The sequence below is a fragment of the Poecile atricapillus genome, chromosome 15, assembly GCF_030490865.1.
Source record: "Poecile atricapillus isolate bPoeAtr1 chromosome 15, bPoeAtr1.hap1, whole genome shotgun sequence".
Taxonomy (NCBI): Eukaryota; Metazoa; Chordata; class Aves; order Passeriformes; family Paridae; genus Poecile; species Poecile atricapillus.
Window position 1 is genome coordinate 12018095 of NC_081263.1, and position 21400 is coordinate 12039494.

A 21400-nucleotide genomic window follows, 5' to 3' on the forward strand; every position below is an offset into this window, starting at 1 on the left:
AAAGATACAAACTAGCTTCACACGTCTGTCATATGCACAGATGCTGTGGCAGGGAATGCTGGCTGTTAACATCCAGCCTTTCCAAGTGCTTAATTGGAGCCAGCTTCTACATGATGCAGTTGGCTCTGCTGCTCCCACTGGCTTCAGGATTTTGGAGCATCCTGTGTCAAACTGACCACTCCATTCTTTGGTAACTTCCTGGATGACTTGTTATCCTTCCAGCGATGCAGCCTCTCTCAATGATTTTCTGGTGATGAGAGCACATCCCTAAATCACAGTTTGTTTAAAGATCAAAATTCACCACTGCAAAGGTTGCTTTTACTGATCCACATTTACAGGTGTATGCATGGTTTGGTCCATGCCTGCAGCACTACCCAGGCTCAGCACAGCTCCTTTCCTGATGGGAGTCCATGGGAAAGGGGGTGGCCCCTCCTCAGCCCTTTCTGAGGTGCCTCCCCCGCAATCCGTGTCATCTCCCAGTTGTGTGAGCAGAGGGATAGATTGCTGGTTTTGGCAGATATTAATTATTTTGGAAGCACTGCTGAACAGTACAATGCTCTGCTTCTGGAAATCAGGCACATTATGTGCACCTAAAATAGGTAATAAATTACATTGAATGTATTAGAATTACATTAGATTTTCTGAAGCTGTAAATCTCGTACCTACTTCAAGGGCAATGATAGTTGTAGATTCCATCACAGAAAGTGTAGCTCTTTTCTGGTGGGTTTTGTGAAATCTGCCAGTGTGGGAGAGGGTGACAAAACTGGGAGCTTCAGACAGCATTTCTCATCCCTCCAAAGAGGAATATCCCTGCGTCATGGGGATGACTGAGCTGCGTGGGTAGTGCAGGAGTGGAGATGGGGGAGCATCAACAGAAACATGGTATTAAACAGGGAGTATGGGGAGTAGTGTAGTAGCTCAGGCATGTCCAAGTCATGTGCTTTCCTGGCTGCTTGGAAATTTTTCCTCTCCCAGTTCTGGGCAGTCACCAAGCAGTGTGGTTAGTGCTGTGTGGTAGTGCAAGCAGCCACTGTCTTTGGACACTCATGTACAGGCTGGGACTGGGGGGACTCATAGCTTCTCCTCAGGTGTAACTCCACAGGTGGATAGAGTCTCTAATTTTGGCTGTGGGCTGTTTGCAGCAAGGTCATGATTGGTTTAAAATTAACTGATTTCATGTATCTGCTCTGAATTCTCCGCTGTGGGTTGCAGATGAGATACAAAGATAATGCTGCTCCAGGGCAACATGGTGATGATGCCTCTTAAGGGTTTGAGGTTTGTCCTGAGGGACTGGAAAATACAGGGATCATGGTCTAAAACTTGTTACCAAGGCCTCTGTATGTGTGTGCAAGACCCATTTTCTCTTGTCACAAGTGTTTCTGTTGTACTCATGTGCTGCGTCCTCCATCCTGTTCATTACTAGTGAAATCTCCAGGGTAGTTCCCAGGTGAGTGGTTGTGCCAAAGGGATGAAATAATACCTGAGAACAGCCAACTACCTCCTTCAGGCATGTGTGGGGTGTGCTTTCCTGGATGCTGTGAGTCAGCAGATTGAGCACTGTGGTACTCAGGCACTTGGCATGCTCAGAATCACTCGAAGTTGTTTTTCCTTTCCAAGGACTGACTTGAAAGCAGAACTTGACTCATCCCTTTCAGGTACACTTGCTGGTTTGCAGGGAGATGCTGGGAAGGGTGATTAGTTTGATGTTTTGGAGATCTCAAGTCCTGTTCCTGCTCTGCAGAGCCTCTTCCATCCCAGAATGCCAGGCAGGGCAGGAGCAGGGAGCTGGCAAGTGCTTGCATCCTTATGCAGTTCTGCTCTGCAGTGCAAGGAAGGAAAGGGACAGGTATTAAAGCTTGGTGACCACTTGATTACCCAGTGCCTCTGGTCTCCTGTGGTTTTGCCCATTCAGAAACAACCCTGGACTCGTGCCTCCATGGGAGGGCATTCCACATTATTGAAGATTTTCTCTGGAAGTAGTTTTTACTCAGCTCAAATAACATGTAATGCTGCTCCTGGAGACAGAGTGGGATTTTTCTTCTCTGTTAAGTCAAAGCTGTTAAGAGAGAAGGCACTCAGGTAGCTCTTGGGGAGTTGCTTCATAGCAGAGCAGTGAAGACGGGGGGTTGTTTAACTTCTCCTGCCTGGGAGAGCAGCTCAGCTGCCTTGAATCAGGGGAGCAGCTTTCATTTGAGTTTTGTTGGATCTGTTTGTTTCCAGCCTTTTGCTCAGAAACCTTTAGTAGCTGCTACTGGCAGGGATACAGCATCCGTCCATATAAATACAAGGGAATATCCAGGAAGTATTGGACCAGATAAACAAGTGGGATGTCTCTAAGTGCCCAGGGTTAGATGGCATGTGCCCCAGATAGGGGCAGGAACTTGAATGTGGAATTGCAGAGCTGCTGGCCAGGGTAAGTTGGTGGTATTTGCAAAAGGCTGCAGTGCCAAGGCTGGGAGGTTGCCAGTCCCCCTTTGCCCAGAGAGGGCAATGGAGAGGGTCCTGGGAACCAGTAAATCTGTCTTGTATCCCTAGGGGGGCAGTGAAACTGGGTCACTGGGAGAGGTGGTGGTGGAGCTGCTGGCAGAGCTGCTGGAGCACGAGGCCGGTGGTGCTGAGCAGACAGAGATGGCTCTTTTCACACCACCTTTGGGAGGTTTCCCATGAAAAACTGTTCAAGAAAGTAATTCAAGTGTACCTGGAAGAAAAGTGTTTTTATGGAGCTGGTTTAGCCTTGCCCTTTGCTTCCTCACTTTCGGTGGATGCTCTCCAGGGTCAGCAGCAGGACTGCCAAGGGCAGTGTTGAAACAGAATTGCTGATGGTGGCCAGGTTCACGTGCTCCAGAAACAGCATCTCCTGCTGTTCTCCTGGAGGCCAAACATCAGCCATGGTTCTGACCCAACATGCTACTTTGGTTTAGTCTGAGAGACTCTTGGCTGAGCTACTGTGAACACAAGTGCAGTTCCTGCTGTGTAAATGATATCAGTGACAGCTTTTATGTTCTTATTTAGTGCTTTTTCCTCATCCTCCTCATGGCTTTGACAGCTCTCTAGATTCAGCATGGGGGATTTAATGACCTTTCATGAATTTCTGCTTACACCCCGACCTGAAAATTTTGGTTTATACCCTGTGCAGTGCTGCCAGGCATGGTTCTGGGGGTGTGGTTGTTAAAATAACCTGGTTATTACCTCATACTCATAAGTATGAGGGGTGGGTGTGCACAGATCATGGCACCTGGATTTTCTCATGTCTGTGAAACTTCTGTCTTGTTCTGCTGGCAGCTATTACAGGCAACTGGATATGTTTTAACAATACTTGATTGCTTTAGGGAGGGGCACCATGATTGTGCAGTGATGGCATATTGCAAATATTGGCTGGAGATTTGAAACTTGTGGTGGATAAATGGAGTTCATGGACAGAGAGGATGGTGAACTTCTGTATGGATTCAGGACACGGAAGATCAGAGCCTTCAGTTTGCTCACTGGACTAGAAAACCTGATTATTTGAGCTGTGTGAATGGCTTGTGTGTTCTCCCTTGGCACCCTGGTGTGAATGGAGCAGCAGTGGACAAGGACTCCAGCTACACGTGGGTGAGACTTGCTCCAAGTAGGGGACGAAATGCTCAGGCTTTGCCAAAAGAGGTGTGAGCAGGTGCTCATTCAAAGCGTGGCATTTTTCTGGTGGGTTGCTGTGCCTTGTGGACTCTCTGTACCCAGAGCTCTTGGGCTGAAGTGTTGATGGCCAGTGGTTTCACAAGAGCTCTCACCTCCCCCCTTTTGGAGCAGGGTTTCAGTTCTCTGTTTGCATTTCTGCACATCACTTGGAAATGTCGAAATGAGGTGCGGTAGGAAATCGTGAGCCTGGGCAGTTTGCCATTAATTCATTTTCATAGAATAGAAATAGATGTCACCTCCCTTCTTCAGGGGAATCCCTCAAGGAAGTTGGGTGCCTTCCTGGTTGCTTTGTCACACCTTGGCTACCTGATAATGCCCAGAGAAGCTGTGGCTGTCCCATCCCTGGGAGTGATCGAGGCCAGGCTGGACTGCGCTTGTAGCAACCTGGTCTAATGGATGGTGTCCTTGCCCATGGAACCAGATTGTCTTTAAGGTCTCTTCCAACCCAGACCATTCATTTTATGATTTATTTAGTGATAGTGAAGTATGTTTTCCATTCCTGTTTCCACTGACCATCATCTAAGAGATGTTCCCTAAATGACATTCCAGCAGGTGACACCTGGCCTTCACCTCTGGAGGTTTATGATGCATGAAATTGAAATGTCCACCAAAAATCTGATTGAAAGCTTAATTTCCTACCATGCCTTTATGGATATTGTTTGAACCTCCATTGAAATTGCCTTGCCTGGCTTTCTGTTTCTAGAAGCTCTTCAAAATTTGGCAGAATGTTCCCACCAGAGATGTGACTATTTCCCAAAATGGGGCATTTCTCAGCTGCAGGCAGCTCGTTGATTGTTTTACTTACAGAATCTTCATCCAGGGTCTGTTCAACAGCCCAACTGTAAATTGTTTAAACAAACAATCAGCTGTTTTGTACTCAATATAAGCCCTACTCCCACTGGACTGGTAAAAATAGTCCATGCTCCTTTGAAAACCTCACTGATGGTAAACATCTAAAATGTTCTCTCTCATGTCAAACTCATTCTTCTGCAGCATTCAGTGGGTTTGGCTGGTGGGATTGCAAGTGCTGGCTGGGGGCAGCCAAACTCCATGATGTGCTGGGTGAGTCTTGCACATGACCTCTGTTGCAACGCTATATGATTATTTTGTTTTTAAAAAAAGTCATTAAAATTTGCTGTAAAAAAACCTCTCCCCTAAATAAAATAGGCAAAAAGCTGTTGCTTTTCTCCACTGGTTGTTCTCATGTATTTTAAAGTACTTCAGAAAGTAAGAGTTAGAGTTAATGCTTTTCCTCTTGACTTGATGGTTACTCAGTATCACACTAAGTAAGTAGGAAAATAATGAAGCTGCAGAGAGCAAATTCTCCTTGCCTGCAGCACAGAGTAGCTGCTGACACCATCACCAGGGTATTTACATGTGGTCTGTATGACTGGTATAGTGACTTACCTTGTCAAATATGCCAGGGTGAGAGTACATTTCCCTTGAGGAGGGATTTGCTGGCTGCTGTCAATCCTATCTTCCTCAAAACTGTTCCCCTGGAGTGTTCTGGTGCTCAGGTGTGAGCACAGAGTGTGCAAATCCCATGGCACTGAGTTCACTTGCCCATGTCGGCTGATGAACCAGCAGTGTTCAGTGGGAGGTGTTGATTCCTTTAGAGATGTCTGAGCATCCCACTGTCTAAAGGAAGGGGCTTGAAGTAGATTTTAGGGCATAGCCTGGTGTGAGTGAGATAACTGGAGGGAGTTTTGGCAGGTTGGTAAGTAAAGAGTGGTTTTGGAGTAGTGTCCACCTCCAGCTGGGCTCTGGTGTAGGATTGCTCAGGGTATGGCAGAGTGAACAGTGGTTGGGCTGCATAAGATAAATATTATTTCTTTAGATGCCTCTGGTATTTGTTCAGCTTCTGAAAGGTTGCAGATACAAAGAGTAGCTGGGAATGTATTTAGTGAGAAGGAAGGACAGAAAGATGGATGTGGTTCTCCTATGGGACAGTAATAACTATGCAGGGTGTTGGGTATTTGCTTTGTAGGCTGTGTGTCCATGTAGCTGTTTTTAAAGGTGAGTAGAGGATTGATTCCTTGATCAAAGAACAAATGACCCAGTGGGACCCAGTGTCCCTAGAGAAACAAGTTCCATTTTGGCTGTTCTGTAAAATACATAGTGCCTGTGTTGGAGTCAGTTGGGCTGGAGGGGATGGGCCTGGGGCTGAACACAGAACATTGTGCCCTGCAGAGCACTGGGCTCCTGCTTTGACACAGCTGGTCTGGCTTTTGGCAACAGGAGCCCATTCATGCTAGATACATGATCAACTTTAAGTTGGGATGGTTTGGCTCAGAGAGAGATTTGAGAGCAGAGCATTGTTAGGCCGTACCTAAGTGTATGGGGAAACTGGAGGGGAAAATTGATGCATGGTTTTAATGCAGTTGTCAGAGTCAGCTGTGTGGATTTAGGAAGTGATGGTATTAAACTTGGAAGATTCTTCTTTTCCCTGGGCTTTCTGTTTTGAGGTTTTCTCAGTGATGTTCTTTCAGTGCTGCCAAGTATTTCTGAGCACACTGGGAAAACCTTTTCACCAGCCCCTCCCAAGCTGAGTCCTGTCATTACGCAACTTCTTCTTTCATGATCCTTGTGATGCAAGGGGATTTAAGTGTGGTGATGGTGGGGTTGGGCTTTTTGGTAAACCTGCTGCTCACAAAACCTTCCCAGAACTCCTCTGGGAGTTTTACATTACTGTGATGGGAGATAGTGACGTTAAACACGGACAGGGCTGGGCAGTCTGCCCCGTTATTATGAAATGTTCTCATGGAGGTTTTTTGCAGACCTGCTGCAGACCCATCTGTGCAGTTAAGAGCATTTCCATATTGAAAAATCCATGCAAATACCAGAATTTTTTTCTGATGAAAGAGTGTTCTTTCCTGATTATCTTGTACAGCTGTTCTCCCCAAACTTCATGTTTCAATGTAGTCTGTTTTCTCAAAAACAGATTTAAAAGGCTGCCTTTACTTGAGTGCCGTTCCTCTCTCAAATGGCATAAGCAAGGCTGCGGCATAGGGAGAAATCCTATTTTTATTTTTTTTTGTTTTTCAGTTTTGGCTGCTGTTATTCCTGAGAAACCAAGATATGTCGAGGCAGACCCTTTTCAGCAGCAGTTTTTGGGGCTAAGAACAGCCAAGGCTAGGTCATGGCAGGAGGTGTGTGAGCAGCTGAGCCCAGGGCTCTCGCTGCCCATGCGGCTCACACGTGAGCACATTCCCCACATGGCAGGAGCCTGGCTGGCCCAGCTCTGCCTGGCATTTTGGCTGCTCTAATTCTGGATGTGGAATGGATCAGGGAGCCATGAAGCCCTCCTGGGCACCCCGGTGACCTTGCACGTGAAGAACTGTCACCACAGCAGGAAAATTCCTTCCTTTACCTTGTACCCTGATCTGGAGACAGGCTGCTGGTGAAGCAGGAGCTGGAGATCTCTCATGCTGCATTTGGTTCCATGTTTTGGAGGGATTTGGGGCTCTGAGTATGTTTTAGTTTAGATGGCAACAGAAATGTTCTAGGGAAGACATTCCCACAGTCCCCATCTCTGCTCTCCTGGAGTCACAGAATCACAGAATTAACTAGGTTGGAAAAGCCCTTTGAGATCATTGAGTGTCTCCGTGGTTCCCCACTGTGCAAATTGTTCCTGTGACATGGCATCATCTGTTGTGCATCTGTGTGTTTAGTTGAAGAACTTGCATTTACTGAGTCACTGGGTGGTTCACTGGAGATCTTAGAATCAGAATGGTTTGGGTTGGAAGTGACCTTGGAGGTCACCTAGTTCTACTCCCTGCCATGGGCAGGGACACCTTCCACTACCCCAGGTTGTTCCAAGCCCTGTCCAGCTTGGCTTTGGATGGGATGGGGCAGCCACAGCTTCTCTGGGCCCTGTCCCAGGGCCCCACCAGCCTCACAGGGAAGAATTTCTTCTGTATGTATTACATATGGCCAAACTTGCCTTTCTCCAGCAGAGCATTCACACAACATTCAGTCTGTAAAACACAGGCTTCTCAAGTGCTAAAAATCTCAAATGCATTCCTGCCATGAGCCAGGTGATACTGTAAAGTTTTGGATTACAGTTGCTAAATGTAGGACTTGGTTTGAAGATGAAAAAAAGTCAGACTCGCTTCATGCTTCACCATGTATTTCATCTAATGATGTATCTGTGAAGTTTGGGGAGCTGAGAATTGGATTTTTCTTTCAGAAGAAGCCTAGCTGTTAGAGCACAGATTGCACATGAACAATCACAGCAGTGCTGCTGCCAACTATTTTCACCAATAGATCTTAAAAAAAAGATGTATTTGGGGAGTGTTGGATTTGATGGGGTTAGAACTGCGGAGGCGAGTTCTGCAGTGCTGTTTTCAGAAGACTGAGGTTTATTTTTGCAGTTTTATTTCTTTTTCAGTAGAATTTGGACATAGGATATCTCTCCATGTGAGATGCTCAGGGCTGACAGCTCTCGCTTATGTCAGATGGGCACTGTTGAGAAGATGCTGCTGGCAGAACTTGGATGCCACAGCTTGGTTTTGACAGAGAGTACTCAATAGCGTGCAAGTGGGCATTCTTTTAAATTCCCTGTCTAAAATCCATCATTCACCAGGTTTTTGTGCCAGAGCAGAGGCCCGAGCAGTCTGAGTGCTGCTGTAGCCCGCTGAGTACAGCTGTGGGCACTCCAGACTATTTTCAGAGGCAGGGAGACATAAAGCAATTGCCTGCTCTTGGGAGACTGCTCGAGGCCTTGGCCAGGGATGCATTGAAAGGAGGCATCTTGTCCTGTAGAAACAAGGACATTATTTGTTTCCCATTGAACAAAAGGTCTTCTTAAAATCTGAAGCCTGAGGTTTGCCCTGCTGGTGGTAGTGGGGCTGTTTTGCAGTCACGCAAATGGGCAGAAAGGACTTTGAAAGCCCCCGAAAATCCTCACAATAATTTTAGCTTCTCTTTGACTCTGCTCTATGCTTTTCCTGCAGTGCCTTTAAGCAAGAGGCTTTAGTTCTGGCCTTCAGGACGAGCTTGGGTACATTCCTTGGCCTGAATGTCCCTCCGAAATCCTGCCAAGGAGGAGGACCTGGCGTATTTGAGATGTTCCTCTCATGTGCAGGGAGAGCAGGAATGTCCGAGCGGTGCCTCGTGCCGGATGGCTCGGGATAGGTCTGTGTCCCTCATGGGCACCGTGTGCAGGGCAGCTCCCCTGAGAACCCACAGCTTGGGTGACCTGGCTGCCTCTCCCCCTGGCTGCTCAGCCCCCAAATAGCACACAGGGCCCTGGGCAGCCTGTGCTAGTCCTTCCTCCTAATGTGTTCCTCTCTTAGTAAAGGCTGTCATTAGATCCTTTGCTGGGCCAGAGCACAGACAAAGAGACATCTCCTTCCTGCTCTGTTGAGCTGGGGGCTGGCTTGCACAGGGCCTGCCTTTGGTGCTCAGCAGACCTCAGTGACCTTCAGGTGAGGGATTAGTGGGCTGGGATGCTTCACCTTCCATTTGGAAGCATTAAAATTGTCTTTTAAGAGCTATTCCATAGCAGGGCTCGTGGCCAAGGGGAGAGCTGCACATACAGTGATCCTGCACGTCTGGACATAAGCAGGTTTGCACAGCACCAGCCTTGGTGTAGGTGCAGAAAGGAAAACCTGGATGGTGAGGGAAGGCACTCAGTGTGCAGCCAGACACAGCAGAAGCAGATGCTGTTCCTGTGAGCTGGATCAGTTACAGCTGCTCAGACCAGCACTGAAATCAGCTCTTGCATCTTTGACCTCAAGTAACAGAATTAAAAAGGAAACTGATTTCCTGGTTTCCCTTTCCTAGCTGAGAGTCCTGCTGTAAGGGACCTTGACTAATAGTTTCACATGTCATTTAGCTCAAAGTGATGCTTCTGGCTGCGATGGGGAAATGAGAGGAAAATGCTGGGATGTCAAGGCTGAGACGCCTGCCTTGGGCCCTGGTTCACGTTCCCACGCTTTGCTTTAGCTTTGTATTCTTGTGTCTCTCCCCTTTGCTTAGAAGGGAATTAGAACTTACTTAGAACTTGCATAAAATACCAAGCAGGGAATCACCCTTCGAGCAGCCAGTGGTGGGAAGATTCCCTGTGCTGTGTCAGTGCAGGTATCCCTGGCCCAGTTGCTGCAGAGCACTGTGGAAGCCAGGGGAGGGTAACTGGGTATCAAGAGGGGTAAGGCAGGTGTGTAAGCAGCAGATCCACAAATGATGATCCAGGTGGAACAGGTTTAGAACCCCTGTTCTACATGGGGCAGGAGCAGAGCTTGTATCAGTGAGGCTATCAGTAGCAAGCCATTTCCCTAGGGATGTGACATTGTCCCTTGGCTCTCCTTCCCATCAGAGGGCTGCAGAAGCCTGGAGCTGGTTCACAGAGGAGCACAGGGAGAATAAGGCAGAGCAGGCTTGACACTGAACAAACATACATGGGTGTATTTATATATGACCTTGGAAAACAAGACAGGCCTTGGCATCCCATCACAGCCCATCAGATGTCAGGTATTTGGGGGCTGGGTGTCGCTGCACATTGGCCCATGTTTCATGCAGAGAAGTCTGCAGGCGTGAGCACCCAGGAGTGAGGGAGCCATGCCATAAATCCCAGAGGGCTCCTGAGCCTGTGCACTCTTAACTTTGGTTCTGTTGAACTCTTCTTGCCTCTCTGAAAGTGCCAGTATTTCACACATTCAACTGCTTTCAGTAGTGATCTACACAAGGGGTGGGCACTTTGGACAAAATGTTCCTACTATTGGAGAACTTTAGTCCAGAACTGGATTTCTGGAGTTTGGTTACTCTCTGCTCAGAAGGGCAGGTGAGGACATATTTGTTGGCCAGAGCAGTTTTCAGTGTCACTCTTACCTTGTACTGCTGCACAGTAACAAAGATTATCTTGCTTTTCCAGGGAAGGGAATGAACCTGGGGATTCCACGAAAATCACCTACCGTGAGCTGCTGCACAAAGTCTGCCAGTTTGCCAACGTCCTTCGCAGCCAAGGTACACGCTGGGAAAACGTGCAGGAACACTGGATACTGGGGAGGCATTTGGCCAAGGGTTTGGAGATTGGGGTCACTGCTTGTGTGGTTACCAGTCTGTTGAGTAATGCTCATCAATGTGCTCTGCAACGTGCAGATTCATTCCTGGCTCTGTCTGTGAAAACTGATCAGTGCTGGTCATATCAGTTGTACAAGGAAGAAATCAGTGCTCAAAACTTCATGCTCTGGGGTTTTCCAACAAGCAATGGGCTCTGGTTACTTTCCTGCTTCATTCAGGGAGGCAGATGAGAATGTGGATTGTTCATTGTCATCATATCTCAAGGGCCATAGTTCCTGAAAGGCAAAACCCAAGGCTGCTTCAGCTCCAACTCCAGCTGAAGCTTTATTGTGTGCATAAAAATATGGAATTAAAATAATTTATTTATTTCTATATCCTGTTCTTTTGCCATCTAATGTGTTCATTTTGACAAATGCTTTCCCTCCATAGGGGTGAAAAAAGGAGACCGAGTTTCCATCTACCTGCCAATGATCCTGGAGCTGGTTGTAGCCATGCTTGCCTGTGCCAGGATTGGAGCTCTGCACTCTGTTGTGGTAGGAACAAGCTCTTTGTGCTGCTCTTGGCGCTGAGCTCTGAGGGGAGCAGCTCTTGGTTTTGGGAGAGGAGCTGGAAAGATGAGTGCTGACCATGAGGTGGATGGAAACTCACTTCAGATGCGGCTGTTTCCCTGCATTAACTGTGCAATCGGCTCCTTTAGCTCTCTCCATCAGTGCCTGGTGGTGAATCATTTGTCTCGGGTGAACAGCACAGCAGCTGTGGGGTTTGGGGTTGGGTTTCTGTGTGCCCTTGCTGATCTGCTATGTGCTCTCTGGCAGTTTGCAGGTTTCTCTGCAGACTCCCTTTGCGAGAGGATCCTTGACTGTGGTTGCTCTCTCCTCATCACGGCAGGTAAAACAAATGTCTGAGCCACTCTCTTCCTGTTGCCTGACTGAGAGGTCTTTATCTTTAAAGCCTGGAAGGGGCACAGGGAGGGGCAGTGCCTCAGCTGAGCCTCCCAAAGCAGTGCTGTAGCTGTGCCCAAATGTTCTTCCCACTCCAAACATGTGGTGAAACCTCCAGGCAGCTCCCCAGTTTGTCCTGTAAAGCTTGATGTCACCAGCTGCTAATAGTGTTTCCAAACACTTCTCATCCATGTTTCTCCTGAACATCAGCCAGATGGTTGCAAGATGTATCATGAGGCAAGCCTAATGTAAGAATTCCCACCCTTCCTTGTTTTAAGGACATTACTGCTGCAGCTCTCAGCCTTATAAAGTGAGGATCAAGAATGTGGCAGTAGTTGCATGTAAGACCACTGCATTTTCCCATCTGTTTTTTTCAAAAGTGCAAGAAATAGTGTTTTTATTAATTCCCATGTCATGAAAAGGACTGATTTAACTGCAATCTATGTTCTGGATGCATTGGATTATTTCCCACAGAATATTCCCAAGAGATTTGTCAGGTCAAACTCAGACCTCTCCCAGAGAAGGAATTCCACCATGCCTTTTGGCATCTGTTTCTCTAGGCTAACATTAGGAAAGCTTTCCCATCAGCTGCTTGTCTGCTTCCCCTCACTCCAATTCATGAGCACTGCCCTCCTGAAACTGCTTGTTGGTCCAGCTGTCCCAGGCTGCCTTGGATGAGAAGCCTCTTTGATGTTTCCCTCACTGTTTTGTAGATGCCTTTTATCGAGGGGACAAACTGGTCAACTTGAAGCAGATTGCAGATGAAGCCATCCGGAAATGTATAGACAAGTAAGTTTGGATTCTCTTGTAGAAAAGGCCATTGCTGCCAGAATCTTCTCCTGCACAAATGGGAGTTGTCTTAGGTGGGCAGACTCTGCAGCAGATCTGACACAAACACTCATCTGATGTTACAGAAAGGGAAATAATCCTGGGAAAATAACTTTGCCAAGCTTACAGACACAGCATCTGTGTAGCTTGTGTGAGACTGAATGTGGGTTTGTGTGTTAGATCAAACATGGAAATTTAGGGCAGATAGTCTGCACGTTAGAAATTCAAACTCTTTAGGAAAACATAAGTCTTTATGTCTGTAAAAATAGCTGCCTGGGAGGACAGAAGTGATCCTGAAGCTGGGAATTAACTGGTGGAGACTGTGTTGATACCCTGAATAGGGCTGAAGGGAAATAAGATCATTCTGCCAGTGTTTTGTAGGCTGTCTTTGCCCTCATGAGGGGGCAAACACCTATGCCTTTCCTTGATGTATAATCAGGCTTTGGAAGCCTTTCCTCCAAGACAGTCAGTCCTGCCCAGGGGTTGGAGCAGCCACTAACATCTCCTGGTAGGAGGGCTTGTTCCTGGTCACAGGAAGGAAAATTTGGAATTTGTAATGAATCTCCACAGCAGTGTCCTGGGAGAGAGACTTGTGGGACCCCCACTTTTTCCCCAGGAATCACACCTGATAAATCCCCAGTAAGGTGTGCACAGACTGTTCCTGCTCTCCGAGCTGTTCCTGTGGCTGTTGCTTTTGGAAGTTCATGGTGCACTTGCAGTTTGCATGGCAGCAAATGCTCCAGCTCAACAAGAGGAGCTCCAGACCCATGCCCTGCCTCCAGTGCTGCCTGTGAATCCCAGGAAGAGCTGGCTCAGCCCCTGAGCAGCCCAGTGTGACAGCTCCTGCCTTTTACAGGGGATCCTCTTTGAAAAAGTGCATCGTGGTGAAGCACCTGGGTAGGGAAGAGACAGCAGTGGATGGGACCTGCAGCAAGTCTCCTCCTCTGAAAAGGCTGTGCCAGGAAGTGCAGGTGTGTTCCTGGTGGGATGAGGGGGGGTTTATTACCATGGGCCTGAGACCAGGAAACTGATCAGTGCAAAACCACTACAGTGATTCCCTGACACCCCTCCTTGCTGACAATGCCATGTGAGTGGTCTGAAAAATGGTTCCTTTTCCTTACCTGATCCTCTCCCTGCTGCTTTCTTTAAAACCCTCACAAACTGCAAGCCCACGGGACCCCAAGTACATCTTCCAAAGCCACTAGGGACAAGATGCCCATTTTCCTCTTCCTACAGCAAGGCTTTTCCTCCCTAACCCTTTGTCTCTCCCCCGTTTTGTGCAAAGACCAATGCTGTGCTGCTCTGTAGCTGTGGCAGTGGCAGCAGGAGAGGAAACCCAGATTTGTGCTCGTGGCGTGAGCTCAGTACAGCCCCGTGACGGGGCAGCAATCCTCTGCTGAGAGCAGTGCAGGGTCTGTGCAGCTGGCCTGCAGCTCTCAGGCTGGAGCTTTCCTTTGCAGATGAAAGGATGTGGGCCAGAGGCATGTGGTGAGATGGGGGTGGAAGGAGGAGAAGGTGTTCTGGAGCTGTGGCTGCCTGCTGAGCAGCCCTGCTGTGCCCAGCCCTTACCTGCTCCAAAGGCAGGTTACTTTCAGCTACCCCACTGCTCCAAATCTTGCCACATTGTCTTCTGTTCCTCTGTGTTGGGTGATTATTTGCACTGAGTTATCCCCAGACTGCTGCTGGCTCAGAAATGGGTTGTGTCTGGGGAGTACTTGAGGTTTAGACTCTGCTTTCAGGAGGAGTGGTCTGTGCACATCCCTGGAACAAGAAGTCCAGCAGATTCTCTGCCTTTGAGTTATTTTCCCTCATTCAGCTGTGTTAATTTTGTTGGGGTGTTGCTCTGTGTTTCACAGCCTGGCCATGTTCCTTGGCCTGCTCTGCCTCTTCTCTTGTGAGGGCAGGGTAGATGCAAAGGAATGGGGAAACTGGAGCAGACCAGCCTTCTTGTGTGAGGTTTCCCTGGCAGGGTGATTGCAAGGCAGCCTGCCCCTGTGCTGGTTTCAGTAGTCAAGGTGAGGTTTTTTGCTGAGGAGAGACTAGAGCGTGTCTCTTGCCCTTTGGTTCTCTCTGCTCTACTTGTTTGGATGCTTTATTGAGGAATCTTTCCCTTGTGGGTGCATTTTTACTGTGCTGTTGGCTTTGTGTGAGGCTATTGGATGGTCTGTGGGCACTGTGCCTCTGTTCCCAGCCAGCCATGTGCAGGGGGTGGCTTTGGGGACCAGCCCTGGAGGCAGCTAGTACCCAGGGAAGGTGATGGAAATGGGCAGGCTTCTGCTCAGAGGGCATCTCCTGGCCTGGCCCTGGATCTGAGCATTTTCCAGTCTGCCAGGGTGATATCCCAACCTCTGAGCCTATGGGCTTCCATCTCCCTGCCTGCAAAGCCCGGTGTGGATCCTCCACTTCCCAGATTTCACACCCTCTTTGTGGATTTTTAACAGGAAAAAAAGACTGAAAGCTCACAGAGACTCCATCCCAAGGTATTTACACACAGCACTGCCTTCTTTTTGGCATCTCCCCTCTGCTTCCCTGCAGCTCCCCACCTCCCTTAACTGCTCTGGCTGCCCAGCCACACGTGCCCTTCTAACCGTGGTGCCAGCAGCTGCATGTCGGTGACAGAGCCCACCCAGCTTGGCAGAGCTGCCCACGGTGTGGGGTGGATGCAGTGCCACCAGTGCTTCCAGAAACAGGCACACCTGTGAGCTCTGGGCACAGGCCAGTGTGCTGCCAGGGGAGTGCAGAGCCACTGGGATGCAGTGGCAGCATCCAGGTCAGGCTCTGGCTCTCTGCCTTTCAAAAGCAGCTCTCATGATGCACTTCCCTTTGTGGGGACGCTGGCAGGAGGCACCTGCAGCTTCCTGGCCACAGGCAGCAAACCTGGATCTCCAGACCCAGCATGTGGAATCTGCCTGCCTCATCCAAGGAGCTGTGGCCTCTGGAGCCCCAGAGCAGGCAGGCAGAGACACACAGTGCCATGGGTCTGACCTCCACCTCGGGCACTGAAGGCTGGCTGCTAAATCAGGGATCCTCCCAGGAGGGATGCAAGAGAAAACTGCTGGTTAAGGCTTTGTTTACCTGGTGCCTTGCTGGGAGCTTGCTGGTAGGACAGAATTGCAGAAACTGCTTTGCCAGGTGAAACCATGGAGGTCCATGAAAGCTTTCCAAGTGTGCACAGCTGTGCCAAACTGTCAAGCAGCTGGTGTCCCCTGCACCACACGTGAGGGGGCTGTGTGCTGGGCTGTGGGGTCCCAGTGCCTCCAGATGTCTCATGAACATCTTTAGGGCTGCAGGGAGTCACCATGTGGCCGCTCTCTGTGCACCCCAGCTGAGGGAGCTGTGGCAAGGCTGGCTGTGAGGAGGAAATGTGCAGGGCCCTGGCTCAGGTACCTGCCCTCACAGAGATGTGGGAAGTGGAGGTCTGAGCTGAGGCTGGGGTGCCCTGCCCAGCTTCCCCCAAGCTTCTCTGAGAAAGGTGAGAAGGTCAGGGGAGGTTAAGCCTTGTCCTGAGCTGTGCCACCACCCTGGAGAGGTGGGCAGCCAGAGCAGCCCTCAGGGTGACCTGTGCCCACCAGCCACAGGCTTGGTGGCTCTGTCACAGTTCGGGCATCTTCAGCCAGCCAGTGCTGGATGGCTCAGCACTGGTGCAGTCACTTCTTACTAAGGTATTTATTGCCTAAAAACCCAGAGAACAGATCTTTTTGGGGGCCTGCAGGGCCAAGCAGTGTGAGCCCACAATGCTGCTGTTTGTCTCGGGCCAGGCCCCCACAGGATGTGTGGGATGTGGGGCTGTGGGATGTGAGGCTGTGGGATGTGAGGCTGTGGGATGTGGGGCTGTGAGGCTGTGGGATGTGGGGCTGTGGGATGTGAGGCTGTGGGATGTGAGGCTGTGGGATGTGAGGCTGTGGGATGTGAGGCTGTGGGATGTGGGGCTGTGGGATGTGGGGCTGTGGGATGTGAGGCTGTGGGATGTGGGGATGTGAGGCTGTGGGATGTGGGGCTGTGGGATGTGGGGATGTGAGGCTGTGGGATGTGGGGCTGTGGGATGTGGGGCTGTAGGATGTGAGGCTGTGGGATGTGGGGATGTGAGGCTGTGGGATGTGGGGCTGTGGGACAGGTGGCTGTGGGATGTGAGGCTGTGGGATGTGAGGCTGTGGGATGTGGGGCTGTGGGATGTGGGGCTGTGGGATGTGGGGATGTGAGGCTGTGGGATGTGAGGCTGTGGGATGTGGGGCTGTGGGATGTGAGGCTGTGGGATGTGGGGCTGTGGGATGTGAGGCTGTGGGATGTGGGGCTGTGGGATGTGAGGCTGTGGGATGTGAGGCTGTGGGATGTGGGGCTGTGCTTGCTGCTTTGCTGTGGGACTGCAGCTCGGGGCAGCCCCACAGGACAGGAGGAGCCTGAGTGTGGGAGCAGCCCAGAGCAGCTGCTGCCAGCCTCCCCTGGCTGCTGCTGCTGCCCACGGGGATTCATTGCCGTTGCCTGTGGTCTGGACACTGCTTCAGGTCATTCAGCCAGACTGTGTTTAAAGGTTTTCCTTGTGGCTGTGGGCTGTGAAAAGCTTTGGGAGTGGGAGCTGCAGCTCTGGTGCATGGTTTGCAGCAGGCTGTGCTGTGAACATCCCCCTGGATGGCCCATGACCAGGGCGAGGTTTGAGCTGTGCTTCTCATCGCCCTTCTCTTGTTTCTGGACAAGCCTGTTTCCAATCTTGTGCTTTCCTCAGACCCCCTGGAACCCAGCCATGGACACGTGGTGGCATGAGCTGACACGTGGTGCCAGCACAGAGTGTGAGCCCGAGTGGTGTGACGCTGAGGACGAGCTCTTCATCCTCTACACGAGCGGCTCCACTGGGAAACCCAAGGTGTGCCCCCAGCTCCCTGCACGGGCCAGGCTGAGCCACAGGAACCCCTCAGCTGCGGGAACTGGCGAGGGGGAGTTGGGAAGCCCCAGCAGGAAGAGGAGCTACAGAGGTCTTGGAAAGGGGCTGTGCTGGTCATTGCTGCTCAGCTGCTGTTGGAGCTCAGTGATGGTAGTCCTGGCAGGGTGAGGGTGATGGTGGGAGCTCACCCTGACATTCCCGTGCCTTCTCCTCGCAGGGTGTGCTGCACACTGTGGGTGGGTACATGATTTTTGCTGCCACCTCCTTTAAATACGTGTTTGATTACCAACCTGAGGACGTGTACTGGTGCACGGCCGACATCGGATGGATAACGGGCCATTCCTACCTCACCTACGGGCCCCTGGCAAACGGGGCCACCAGCGTGTTGGTGAGTGCTGCGTGCCAGTGGGTGCTCTCACTCCAGGAAAAGGGAGATGGTGGTGCTGAGCTGCATCCCTGCACTGCTCCGTGATGGAAGGGTGGTGCTCTCCAGGGAGGGCATGGTGACTGCCTGGGGGAGTAAGTTTGTGTGTAGCTTTTGGCTGGTTGATTTTTTCAAATGCTCCCCTGTTTTATTCCCATAAAAGTACAAGCCTTGTGTATCAATGGAGCCAGGGTTGCTCTGACTTAATGGAAAAAGGGATCAGGGAGTGATGTTTTCCCTGCTGATGCTGATTTGACATCTTGTTTAGCTCCTGTGCCTGTATCTCTCTTGGCATTGTAACAGATCAGGGAGCCAGAGACCTGTGCCCAAGAACCCACAGGGAAATGCAAGCAAGAAAGTCACTGATACGTTGGGGGAGGCCTTTAGGGAGTTCTTGGTACTTTGGGTTGCGATTCTGTCAGTGTTTGGACCTCTTGCCATGTGGGCAGGGTCATTTGGGCTGGTGGGACTGTGTCACTGTGGTGGCACCCAAGTGCCTGTGCTGCAAGGGGATGTCAGGAGACATCTGCTAGGATGAGGGGGGGTGACCTCTGCCCAGTGAGGGGGGTCCTTGAGCTGGGCTGGTTTCACTGTGTGGTACCCCTGTAAGGACATGCTAAGGTCCAGCTGCTGTTTGGCTCCTCCTGCTTGGGCAGGTGCTGCAGGTGGGGAGCAGTGAGGAACAGCTGTGTCACTGCTCTGTCTCCTGCTCAGTTTGAAGGTGTCCCGACCTACCCAGATGTCAGCAGAATGTGGAGCATCATTGACAAGTACAAGGTGACCAAGTTCTACACAGCACCCACGGCCATCCGGCTGCTGATGAAGTACGGCGAGGAGCCTGTCAAAAAGTGAGTGCCGGTCCCAGGGGCACGAGGACATGAGCTGTGCACAGCAGGGTTGAGTGGGAGATGCCAAAATGACCCAGCTCTCCTCTCTTCCTCTATGGAAGAGTGTTGAGAAAGCTGTGAACTGTACCTGGAATGTCCATTTTGGGTAGCCCAGAGGTTCCTGCAGGCTCTGCTGTGCAGCAGGCTCGCAGCTGCTGCTCTCCATGGCCTGCTGAGCCCCTGCCAGCCCCCTCCTCTCTGCAGGCACAGCAGGAAGTCCCTGAAGGTGCTGGGGACCGTGGGTGAGCCCATCAACCCCGAGGCCTGGCTGTGGTACTACCGTGTGGTGGGAGAGGAGAGGTGTCCCATTGTGGACACGTTCTGGCAGACAGAGACGGTGAGTCCTTGCTGGGTGTCCCTGGCACCTCAATGTCCCTTGTGCTCCCTGCAGGGCCTCTCTGCAGGTTTCCATTTGTGGGGTTTGGGGTCTCTGGGGACTGCTTGTTTAGCCTGCCCAGGAAACTCTGAGGTGCCCCTTCTCTTCCTGTCCTGGAACTCAAACAGGCTCCAAGGGGAAACCTTCCTCTCTAAAGGGTCTCTTCCAAATTCTGTTCTGCACACTGTTCTCCTGCCCCTCTTTCTCTCCCCCAGCAGTTCCAAAGCTTTGTGCCCAGATTTCCCATCCACTGCCATATCCTTCCCATGGCCCATCTCCACAGCTGCCCTGAGTAGCCCTGACTGGGATGTGCTGTTCCCAGAGCTGATGGCACAGCTGTAGGATGGGCTGGCACAGCCCAAACTCACTGTTTTTTGCCTCTCTTTGCAGGGAGGCCACATGCTGACACCCCTTCCTGCTGCCACCCCCATGAAGCCGGGCTCTGCTGTGAGTACTTGTGTTCTCCTCCCCAGGAGCCTCAGCAGGGCCCTGTCTGTGCCATGGCTGGGTGGTTGCAGCCTGCCAGGGGGCAGGGGGACAGTGGTGCACATGGGGAGGTGACCACTACCCAAAAGCCCAGGTCCTGTGCAGCCATGCTCACGGGTGCCCTGTACCACAGCTCTCCAAAGCTGCTCTTGCCCTGCCTCCCACTCCCTCTGGTTGACAGGGGTCTAATGCAGGGCTTCACCTCCATCTCTCCTTTCTCCCTGCTCCTCATGGCAGACATTCCCCTTTTTCGGTGTGGTCCCTGCCATCCTGAGCGAGTCGGGGGAAGAGCTGGAAGGAGAAGCAGAAGGTTACCTGGTAAGGAAGGGCTGATCTTCCCCACCCTCCCTTTGTCCATTCCTTGTGAGCTCTGGGACATTCCTGGCAGAATATCCACATCTTTTGACCCAGGGAGTGGGTAGAGTCACCATCCCTGGAAGCATTCAAAAACATGTGGAGGTGGCACCTGAGGACACGGTTTAGTGGTGAATGTGGGTGATGGCTGGACTTCTCCAACCTTAAAAAATTTGTGATTCTACCCCCACTAACTCTGGTCCACACAGGGAACCCCTTTGGGTGGTGGGAACTCCCTCCAAGGCCGTAACTTTGTGGGAGCTTTTACAGCACATGTGGGCAAGGCAGGAGGATGGGAAAAACTGCTCAGCCAAGCTCCTTCCCCCTGGCCTAAGCTGGTGAGACTTTCCCAGTGGATCAGCACTGGCAGCAAGCCTCTGAGTGCTACTCACAACTGTCTGTGACATCTCTCTCACCATGCTGCAAATCTAGGTTATTGGTTTGGCTCTCACTGCCTCAGCTCTGTGTTTCTCTCCCCCAGGTGTTTAAGCAGCCCTGGCCAGGGATCATGCGCACTCTCTATGGAAAGCACCAGCAGTTTGAAACCATTTACTTCAAGAAGTTCCCTGGGTACTACGTGACAGGCGATGGTAAGGGGGTCCAGGCTGGTGTGGTCACAGGGGCCTGGGGACAGCAGTGGAAATCCTGCCCTGTCCTGCCCTCAGAATCCCTTATCAGTTGCTCTGACGGCTGGCACTGCTGCTTCACACTCATTTCTGGTTATTTTTAGGTTGCAGAAGAGATAAAGATGGTTATTACTGGATCACAGGACGAATTGATGACATGTTGAATGTTTCTGGTAAGAAGGAGTTTTGTCTTCAGTGGGGACTAATATGCTTTCTGACACCTTGTTTTGTGACACTTCTTCATCCATTTCAAAAGACACCTGCTTTATGGGGATGCCTCTGCATCTGTGATTCTGCCCAGCCACCTGTTCTCAAAGTGGATCCAGTTGCTGGGTCAGGGACACATAAGCCTGTGACTTGGTGACTTCCTGCACCATTTTCCTTGGAGACAAAGCCTTGGAGAGAAGGAACCTTCTGTAACCAGCCAGGGCACCTCTGCTGAAGGATTTAGGGCCACAGGGAATCACAGAGTTTGGGCAGGACCATGGGGTTGCTGTTCCAACCTGCTGCTCCATGGAGGGCTCACCTTAAAGCTGGATCAGGCTGCTCAGAGCTCTGAAGATTCTCCCACCTCTCTTGACTGAGTCTTTGAGATTCAGCTGCTTCTCAGCCCATCGTTTTCCATGCACTCTATTTAATAGTTCCCTCCCTCCTTTCCTGGAGCCTGTATCCTCCAGGTATTTCCTGCTGGCTCTCAGGTGCTGCTTTACTTGTCTGTGGATCAGATCACATCCTTTCACCTGACCAGCAGTGCCTGAGTCTCACCAACTGATCATTCTGGGAGTTGACCACCTTCCAGTAGCTTTCTGGGACAGCAGTGCCAGGGTGGAATGTCAGAGCACAGGCACAGGAGCAGAGATGTGCAGGACTGAGTTGTGCCCCTGCCCCAAGACAGGGAGGGTCA

The 21400-nt window shown here is 50.8% G+C and overlaps 1 protein-coding gene across 3 annotated transcripts in view; it reads left to right on the plus strand.

Annotated features, from left to right (window-relative positions):
• Positions 1-21400, plus strand: part of ACSS2 (acyl-CoA synthetase short chain family member 2) — a 29144-nt gene that overhangs the window by 4157 nt on the left and 3587 nt on the right. Inside the window, exons 1-15 of one of the 3 annotated variants that reach the window (XM_058850491.1) lie at positions 2317-2413; positions 10550-10641; positions 11128-11231; positions 11514-11586; positions 12353-12428; positions 13324-13438; positions 14909-14947; positions 17188-17325; positions 17561-17731; positions 18482-18615; positions 18859-18991; positions 19421-19477; positions 19754-19834; positions 20352-20460; positions 20601-20669. In XM_058850491.1, the coding sequence (XP_058706474.1) occupies positions 2352-2413; positions 10550-10641; positions 11128-11231; positions 11514-11586; positions 12353-12428; positions 13324-13438; positions 14909-14947; positions 17188-17325; positions 17561-17731; positions 18482-18615; positions 18859-18991; positions 19421-19477; positions 19754-19834; positions 20352-20460; positions 20601-20669 (1453 nt within the window). In that variant the 5' untranslated portion in view covers positions 2317-2351. Of the gene's footprint in view, positions 1-2316; positions 2414-10549; positions 10642-11127; positions 11232-11513; positions 11587-12352; positions 12429-13323; positions 13439-14908; positions 14948-17187; positions 17326-17560; positions 17732-18481; positions 18616-18858; positions 18992-19420; positions 19478-19753; positions 19835-20351; positions 20461-20600; positions 20670-21400 lie in introns of those variants that run through there. The other 2 variants (XM_058850489.1, XM_058850490.1) reach the window with 2 other exon arrangements.